The 9,941-nt window shown below is 46.9% G+C and overlaps 1 protein-coding gene across 1 annotated transcript; it reads left to right on the top strand.

Annotated features, from left to right (window-relative positions):
- The first annotated feature begins 422 nt into the window (after positions 1-422).
- LOC132360748 (uteroferrin-associated basic protein 2-like) lies at positions 423-9,678 on the top strand. Its single transcript, XM_059915835.1, has 5 exons — positions 423-488; positions 1,738-2,392; positions 5,202-5,469; positions 7,223-7,370; positions 9,411-9,678. Exons 1-5 carry the CDS (start codon positions 444-446, stop codon positions 9,615-9,617), a joined length of 1,323 nt encoding a protein of 440 aa, XP_059771818.1. The 5' UTR covers positions 423-443; the 3' UTR covers positions 9,618-9,678.
- Positions 9,679-9,941: the final 263 nt, after the last annotated feature.

Raw genomic sequence — 9,941 nt, 5'->3', positions numbered from 1 at the left:
ATTAACTGTGCCCTTCTCTTTCCATGCACAGTCCCTTACTGGTAATGCGGACTCTCCATGAACTAGTCAAAATGTAGCCCACAGTCCTTTTACATGTTTGTTTCTTCCTCAAAACCAAGATCTCCTTGAATTCAAGGGTGAAGTCTCCTCAAGGGTGGAGGTCAGGCCTTAAGCCTTGTGTTCCCCCAGTCCCTAGCCCAGAGCATGGCTCTTAGTAGGAGCTAAGTCAGTGTTTGCTGAAATAACACAGGAGTAATTTAATGAACCGTAGCTCAAACGGCACAACAATCCATTAATTTGTTTATTGTTTCACTGGGAACTGAAATGATTCATCTCTTGTTTGTTCTGGACAATATTTGAACACAATCTTTTGGCCAAGTTAATATTAATTCAGGTTTATCCATTTCATTACACCAGTGGCAGTATAAATAAGTCACTGATGGATGCAGAGCACAACAGCTGTAGACAACGGCAGGCTCCCCTGGAGGGTAAGTCATCTTTCTCCTCTTGGGGACGCTGAGGGTCCACATGGGTAGGCATTTTATTGCTCTTTTGCTACGGTTCAAGTAGCATCTGCCTTAGTCCACAGCAGATGCTCTTTCAGTAGCCATGAAAAAGGTCCCCAGTGGTGGCAGTGATGAGGCAGAAAAGTGGACCCTGTACCCAGAGCTGAGCTGGTTACTGTAGGAAAATAAGGAAGGGAGGACATGGCCCTGCCCTAAAGAGGTGAAACTTGAACACAAACTCAGGTCATGGTTCTCATCTTCTCCTTTCCCATCAGTGGGGCCAGAAGTCCACCATTGGTGCCCCCTTCAGATGCAAGGCCTGACTTTTGGTCTCAGTCAATTATGGGGGGCACTTACGGGGGCAGAGAGGGTTTTTGCCCTGACACTGGGTGAGGGACCATAGCTGTGAGCACAGGGAGGGCTTAAGCAAGGTGCAGGATTTCCTGAGATGATCTTTGCCTGGCCCTTGATTCAGCTGATGTCCAAGTCGCCTGAGCACCACCTGGGCTTTACTTTAGAAATCACGCTGGCAGCTCTAAAGCCAGATCTGGCTGGGCTGCATCTGGGCCAGCTGCTGCTAGGAAGTTGCTTTTGGCAAGATTGAATTTTCATGTAAAAATCTGGATTTCTAGATGCTTCAGACACACAGAAAAATCCGGCACCACTGACCCAGCACTGCCACTAATCACAGCTGGAGCTGAGTGACACCTGCCTCTTCAGCCTGGCCACGATGACCCATTTTCCACAGTCCCCAGCACACTTTATTGCATTACACTTGCTGTCTTTCCACGTGGGTGTTTCTGGCCAGATCTCTGCAGGTGTTTGAATCTGCAATCTGTGCTCTCTCTCTCCTCTTGTTTCTTTCCTTTCCACACTTTTCAGGATTTTTGTCATGAGCCCTGTATTAAAAAAAAAAAAAAAAGAAGAGCAAGCGAAAAAGATAAAATAAACTCCAGTGTGGATGGAGAAGACCCACTTGCAGCGTAGGCTAGGGGCAGAATTGAATCCCTGTTAATCAGGTCACTTACCTTTAATTTGTCTGAAGTCATGTTCCAGAATACTCATTAGACTTTCCTTGTTAGACTTAGCTAGCATCCTTCAATTAAGGACAAATAGCAACCCCACCCAGGTGAACTGCACCCAGATAAGAATGAGCCTTTTTCAATCCCCTCAGCATTGAGAACACGTTCCATAGAATATTCACCCGTATACCTCTTCCTTCCAATAACAGCTCTGGATTGTTGCAGAAATGTCCCACAGGAAAATACATCTGGCGCTGTCTCTGGTCCTCATCCTCTGTGGCCTACTTAATAACATCTTCTGTGAAAAGCAACAAGACTCCCAACAGAATATCAACCTAGTCTTATTAAAGAAAATTCCATCTCTCTCCCAGAAGACGGAAGCTGGCTATAAGGCGTTTGCCCAAGAATTGTTCAGGTCTTTGATAATTGAGGATCCTAGAAAGAATATCATCTTCTCCCCTGTGGCCATCTCCATCGCCCTGGCCACCCTTTCCCTGGGGATCAAATCCACAATGCGCACCAACCTCATTGACGACCTGGGACTTGACCTCAGAAAAATCCAAGTGTTGGACAAGGACCAGCATCTTGTCCAGACGTGGCATGAGCTAGTGAAGCAAGAGCAACTGAAGCACAAGGACATTCTCTTTATTGATAACAACAGGAAGATCAACCAGATGTTTCTGCAGGAGATAGACAGAGTACATGAAGTGGACATCCAGACGATTGACTTTAAAGATACAGAAAAAACCAAGAAGGCCATCAACCAGTATGTGGCTGAAAAGGTACATAAGAAAATCAAAGACTTAATCACCCGCCTGGACCCTCAGACTGTCCTATGTCTTGTCAACTATGTTTTCTTCAAAGGTGAGGTTTATTAAATGCATGAATTCCCATTTGGGGTAAACTTTGCCCTTGTGTTTCCTAAAAGATTTAAGTCAGAAAAAAAAAATTTTGTCAGTATGTCCCATTTTCCCAGAAACCAGTAGATATAAAACTTTTTAAATTGACTTTGATATCATTGTGTTGTCTAGCATTTTTCAGTATTTCTCCTCTTAATCCTCTCAATCATCTTGTTTGCCGTGCTTAAGATATTTTGGAGTGAAAAGGCAATGACTCTTGCTGGTAAAAAAGGGAAAAAGAAATCTTTTTGCAGAGGCATGAGCATTGGCTAATTCACTTGTTTGTAAGGTCAGATCAGCGTGAGATGAGATGCTTTTCGAAGTTGTGTCCATTGTTGAATTCAGGATCACACACCAGGTGTCTAAAATATCAGTTTAAATTCCTGGTCACAGATCTTGATGTTGCCCTTGTTTCTTCAGGTGGGCTCAGAGTTACTGCTCACTGGCATCTATTTATACCCTCTTCCTCCACTTAGCATTACCAGTCTCCTTCCTCCATGGACTCTCAGCCAGTGGCCTTGCCTCCTGCCCAAATGGGGACAAGAAAGCAGTTCTGACAGTATGTCCTCCATGTGCTGCCCAAGGCTCACACACCTCTCTTCTCACTCTCCCCTCTGGTCACAGTGAAGGAGCGCTTGTCCCCTCCCCTTCTTCAAGGCAGGTCCCCTTCCGTCTTGCCTGCCCAAGGACTCCCTCCACTTTCCTCTTACCCCATAGCTCATGCCTCTTTTGTCTCCTTTGCTGGTTTCTCCTCTTCTGACTTCTAAAACTGTCTCCTGCCTCACCTGAGCTCACGACCTCAAACACCATCTGTACTCTGACTATTCCCCACACTCTAGATGCAGCCTGGACCACCTCTTCTGAGATCCAGACTCTAATACTCATCTGCCTACTAACATCTCTTTGGGGATGTTTCACAGACCCTCGAACACAATCCCCCCAACCACGCCCAGCATCTGCTCGCCTCAGAGAATCACAATGCCATTCACCCACCTTCTCCTGACAAAACCTCCCCTCCAGCCTCCAGATTCAAGAACACAGTAAGTCCTATGGATTCTGCCTGCAGAGCTGATCTGGAATGTGTTCGCCTCTCACCATCTGGTCTACCACGTTTGTAGCCAAGGCCACCACTATCTCTTGCCTAGATGACTTGCCCCAGCTGTCTAATTACTATGTTTCCATTCGTGCCTGCCTCCACTCCCTTCTCCATTAAAAGACCAGAACAGTTTTCTTAAAACATAAATCACATCATTCCCCCATCTAAAGCCCTTCCATAGCGTCCTGTTGCACTTGGAATGCAATCCCACCCAGACCCAGCCGTGCGTGCTTTGAGCCCTGCTGATGCCTCCAGTGTCTCCCCGTCACTATCCCTCTCATTGTTATGCTTTGCCCACAAAGACCTTCCCTTCTTCCTTAAATGCATCCTGCTTTTTCCCGTCTTAGTCCGTGATGTTCCCTCCCTAGGAATGTTCTTCCTCCCCTTCTTTGCCAGATGGAGCACCCTCTTCTTTTAAGCCTCAGCCTCAATGCTCCCTCCTCAAGAAGGCCTTCCCTGGCCTTCCAGAGGCAGTGCTTCCATGCTAGCACTCAGCTCCTTACTTGCATCTTTCCTAATGCTCATCACACTTTTAGCCATTTACAGTGGTGGATTGCTTTTCTCTCTGTATCCCCCTTAGAAAGTAAACTCCAAGAGGACACAGGCCCTCTGTTTTATTCACTGCTATAACCTCAGTACTTAGTATGGTACCTGGCACATTTTTTGAGCTCAAGAAATTTCAGATTTGAATGAGTCAATTAATGGATAAACTGTTGTGGATTAAACAGGGTTCCTACCAGGACATGAAGATTGTTTGTTCTTTACATGATAAGTGAAGGAAATGCTCATAAAACAATGCTTCCCATCACAGGATGCTTGCTCAGGCTACTGGGACCATTATTCATATTTGGACTCACAGTTCCAAACTAGGTGCCTAGGACACAGAAAGTGCTCCACAAATGATCTTGGAGGGATCATGTCTCTGGATGCTTTAGAGAACTCTCGGGCATGATTCCCTCTTAAAGCTTCCCAAAAGCTTTATCTATATCACACTTTAGAAGGCAAGTAGTAAAAACAGAACAGAGAGGACTGTAAGCCTGGCTATAGAATCAGAAGCAAGGCTAACACTTGCAGAGATTTTCCAGACCAAACTAGATGGCCATCACTCTGGGTGACAGATGCATTTTTTAACTGGTGTGTACTTTGAATCTTTTTTTAAATCCACTGGGGAAGTGCATTATTTAAAGTAGGATTTCATGCAGGGGTGTGCATGTGTGCGCAGGTGTGTGTCTTTCTGATGAAAAGTTTCCCTCCTTGAATAAGTTACATAAATTTTAAACAGATTTCTTTACCATAGGACTTCTTTGAAATCTTAATACACTCAAATGCAGTGGGAATTTTCAAAGAAGTGTTGCTGTGGTCAATGTTTCCTAAATTATTTGATGACAGAATCCTTTCTTGGTGTTATAGTTCCAGAGGCAGGTATTTTGGTAAACATCCTTTGAGAAATACAGATTTAAAGAAATTCTATGGTGAATATCTTTAAAAATCATGTGTTAGCTTTTCTTTCCTTTGCACCAGCCTAGAATTTTAAATATTCTGTTCACTATAGTCAAGGTATCACCAAAAATAGACTGCTTGCTTCCCAAGCTGATGACCTCTGGGGTCCCCAAACCTGGGGGTGGTGATGATTTTCCGCCAGATCACTCTTTGACTTTTTACTTCCTGATTCCCCCAGGCATTTGGGAAAGAGCTTTTCAGACCAACCTCACGCAGAAGGAGGACTTCTTTGTGAATGAAAACACCAAAGTGCAGGTGGACATGATGAGGAAGACAGAACGGATGATTTACAGCCACTCAGAGGAGCTTCTTGCTACGATGGTTAAGATGCCTTACAAAGGAAATGTGTCCATCATTCTTGTGCTCCCAGATGTAGGACAATTCCACTTTGCTCTAAGAGAGATAACTGCTAAGCGAGCTAGACTTCAGAAAGCCAGTGACTTCAGGTATCGTATTCTGGAAGAACATTCTAGATTCCCATTGCATTTTTGCTCAGCCCTCACTTCCTCTATGTAAAAGCCTTATTGGGGGTGGGGGGGGGGAGTTTGGCATCTGGTTATTTCCTAGCATATTTGTAGAAAATGAAACAAACCAAACAGAAAGAATAGCAGCCTGAGTTCCCTTACCAGCCAAAAGCCCCTTAAACTGTTAATTATGGTTCTTTTTGTCACATGTACAGTATCAGAAACCCACTTCATACAAGCTCAGAATGGGTAAAGAGAGGAATTTATTGGAAAGATACATGGGAATTTCACAGAACCCCAGGGAATAAACACAGCCAGGTCTCATGAGGGATTGGAACAAGGGACAGCAAGGGCACCCAGAACCCCATCTCTCTTGGTGTCACTAGTCCTTGCTTCTAACCTCTCTAGCTCAGCAAACCAGCTTTTCACACCACATGTTAGCCCGTGATCCACTCACCCAAAAAATATTTTCTGAGCACCTATTGTATGCCAGAAACTGCTTGGTGCTGGGAATATAATGGTTAGCCAAACATTTCCCTACTATCGTGGAATTTTCAGTCTGGTGGAAGAGGTAGAAAGTCAACTAACAAATACACAATTTCAATTTGTAGTAAAAGCTAAGGAGATAATGAGTAGGGTGACATCAGCGAATTCAGTTGTGGAGTATTATTTAGGGCTCTTAATTAGTTATGACGGTCAGGGAAGGAGCCTAAGGAGGTAAATTGCAAGCTGAGACCACTGTAGACAGGCATGGCTCTCTTTCATTCAATCAGGTGCTCCACCCCACACTAAGCTGAGTATCTTTCGACTCCCGCTACATATTCCTGGAAGGGAGCATTGAACTAACCCAGCTTGGGTATGATATTCACCAAGGTCCTATCAAATGTGGATAAATTAAATAGTGAAATCATGATTTTCAATGGCCCACTGATCTGAGCGGCAGGGGTGGGGGGACAGTCTTCAGGCAATAAATGTGTAGATTGGGAAGAAATCTCTCAACAGCATTTACTCCTACAGTTGAGGGCCACAGCAGAGGGGGTCTGCCATCTTCTGCCATGATTGTGCCTACCACAGCGTTCCTGGTTGGGACAGAGCAGGTACAGCAGTAGAGAGACCCAACTGAACGGGTTGCTAGCCAATCAGAAGCTCAACACCGCACTGACATAGTCTAAAATGGATTGGTTGGTGAGCAACCAAAAATGTTGGGTGGGAGGGCTGGCGCTACGCATTCTGATACTCTCCCTTAGTCATAGAGTTGCTGATCTATAGAGGGAAGAGTCCTCCTCTCTGTTCGAAAGCTTATCATCCAAGCTGGAGCTTCCTCTCCTGTGAAAACTCCCTCTGCTCTACCTGCAGCACGGGGACCTCATGCCCTCCATCTCCCTCACCACATTTAGGGTCACTGCCCAATTTAAACCCCTGCTTCCAGAAGAAGGGTTGGAGGGACTCAGGGCTGGATGCTCTTGGTCTGACCCTCATCTTCTCTTGCATAGAGAGCCTGTGAAGGGAATCATTTGAATAGCAAGGTATATTTTGAGTAAGTGGTTTGCTTGGAAATTCAACATTGCAGCTCATACCCCAGCATCTTTAATCTCCCCCCAAGCCAGCACTTCAGAACAAACACTTCTGTTACCTTTTCACTTGGAAGAGGTCTTTCAGCCTAAGGCAAGGTGCTTCCCCTAGACCCCAGGAGAGGGACATTGTTCAGCTTCCTTGTCGTTTTCATTCTCAACAGATTGGTGCACTTAGTTTTGCCCAAGTTCAAGATCTCCTCCAAGATAAACTTAAAACATCTGCTTCCCAAGATTGACATCAAAGATATGCCTACTACAACAGCGGCCACCCAGAGCATCACAAAGAAGGCTTCTCTATCTATTTTGGAGGTGAGTGGGGCAAATTCTAGAGTCTCTGTTTTATCCACCACAGTCCTGATTGAAAAACGTTTTTTTTATACAGCAGTTATAGCTCTTATCTGACTGGGTCCCTGGGCTTTGGGGGTTCTTTCCTCATTCACTCACTCAAAAGTAATTGCATCAAGCACTGGAGGCACTGGGGGTGAAGTGGTGAGCCAGCCAGAAAACATCTTACTCTCATAGCCATTCCATTCTATTGATGGGGTAGCCAGTGAGCACGCCAACAGACAGATATGTATTATGTCCACCAGTGATACTTCCTGTGAAGAAAGGAAAGCAGAGAAACTGGGAACAGCACACTGGGGTGCAGTGAGCAGGGTTGAGAAGGCCTGGGTTGACCTTTATGCCAAGGCCTGAATGAAGGGCAGGAGAGAGAAAGGGGCACACACCTGGGGACGTGTGTTCCAGACAAGAGAGCAAGTGTATCCTAAGGGAATGTGAACTTGAAATTTTTGAGGAACCCCAAGAAGGCCCAGGCAGTTAGAATGCTGAGTAAGACGGAGCCTGGTAGGAGGTGAGGGCAGAAGTCAGGCAGGGCCAGGCCATGCAGGTGTCCCAGGCCCTGGACAGGACGGGGTTTTATTCTGACTGACATGGGAGACCACCGAGGCTGACATGAGCTGACATATGTTTTACAAAAGACCACTTCTTGCCGTGCGGAGAACAGGCAATGGCCCTGGAGGAAGAGAGGGACCCATTAGGAAGTTTGGCGGGTAACCCAGGTGACAGGTAATGGAGGATGGACGGGGCCTCCGAGGGAGGGTTAGCTGTGGTGAGAAGGCTCTGTGTGCCTTTTGAAGACAGAGCAGGGGAGCAGGGAGGGAAGAGCCGGGTTTGTAAGCTGGAGCCTGGGAAACGATGGAGCCAATGCCTGAGGCAGGAAAGATGGAGGAGGAGTGGTTTAGGGGAGCAGACAGAGACTGGCTCTCTAAACTTGAGATGCCAGTTAGACATCCAGATGCCGGGGAACATTTATTTATGAGATAATTTTACCCATCCCGGTGGGCACAGGGGCTGCCCTCCAATGACTCCACCAAGGTCACTAACTGGCTGGCTGCTTTGTGACCGCCATAGGGGCCAGGATACTTTGAGGACTTTGCCCAGGACATAAATAGCACACACAATCCCTCCCCGTGATACAGCACCTGACAAATTACAAAGCACTTTTTCATGGTTTCTCTTGCTCGAGTCTCCCAACCTTGGGGGTCGGGACAGGGCAGGGGTCCTGTTCTTTAATTGGGAGATCATGAACCTGTCACTCACAGACATTGGATGGAATTCCCAGGGTTGGGACCCCGAGGGGATGCTGTGCTTCCCGTGGCCCAGTGGGTATAAGCACTACTTACCGTGTCCAATTCAAACAGAACCCACCCGGCAGGTGTGCACTGAGTGCTGGTTGTTGGGCTGGGTTTGAGACATGTTGAATCCATCACCAGTAATGCAAGCAATGTCATGGCCATGTTCCCCAGCAGGGCCTTTTGCAGACCAAGGAGGCCAACATGCATGTTCTGGCACAAGCACTTTCACACGGAGGTTAAATTGTCCTTGCGTGGATGGAGACAAGAACAACTAGCCCCCTAGTAGTTTTTATCACATCCTTCTTGAAAGTGTTGGAAATGACTATCTCTCAGTCGTTCTATGGGATTTTTTTCTAAGCCTACAGACCACCCAGCCTTCCTCTGTGTTTTATTCCCCTTTCCTCCCTTTTAAACATGTTAACACCTTGAGTTGCCTGCCCTGCGCTGAAAAAGTCTGAACTCAACAATTACCAACCCTAGTATCAACCCCACTCGGGGACATCTGGCCTTCAATGGTGAACCCAGCTGCTGGGAGCTGAGGGTGGTTTTCTAGGAATGGAAGTCAGCTTTCCTCCACCTGCCATCAGCCATGGAGGGAAGCTGCCTCCCTGATCTTGACCACAGGAGATCGTTGGGCACACCGCCCCGACTTGTTCTCCGGCCAGCCAGGTGAGTTCACTCCCAGAGCTGAGAGGGAAACTGTCTCTCCCAGGCCGTGCATCAAGCTGAGATAGAGGTGAGCGAGCATGGCTTAATCATGGATGCAGCCAAGGACGCGGACGTGTGGAAGGTCCCCGTGGACACGAAGGAGGTCCCTGTGGTCGTGAAGTTCAATAGACCCTTCTTGCTGTTTGTGGAGGATCAGATGACTCAAAGAGACCTCTTTGTGGGCAAAGTCTTAAACCCCAAAACTGAGTAAAGGGGCCAGGCTGTGCTGCGCAGGAACTTAGCTGGTCATGAATAAAATGAATACAACTCACCACCCTGTGTCAAAATGATGAGACTGAGAAGTGTGGTCTGGGAATGGAGTGCGGAGAGTCATTGCTGGTCTTCTGTCCAAGAACAGAGCAGGATAAGAAGCAGGTTGGGGGCCTGCCAGAGACATTTGGCTGGGGCGCCTTCTGTACTGGAAGAAGGCTGACATAGGCTGGGAAGCAGTTTTGAAGGGGGTGAGCAGGTGCGGGGGAGCTGTTTCCGTCGGTGGTGGTCTCATCAGCCTTGCTTCCTGTCCAGCTGGCAATCA

The sequence above is a fragment of the Balaenoptera ricei genome, chromosome 2, assembly GCF_028023285.1.
Source record: "Balaenoptera ricei isolate mBalRic1 chromosome 2, mBalRic1.hap2, whole genome shotgun sequence".
Lineage (NCBI taxonomy): Eukaryota > Metazoa > Chordata > Mammalia > Artiodactyla > Balaenopteridae > Balaenoptera > Balaenoptera ricei.
The sequence above is the reverse complement of the archived record's forward strand: the minus strand, read 5'-3'. Positions and strand labels throughout refer to the sequence as shown.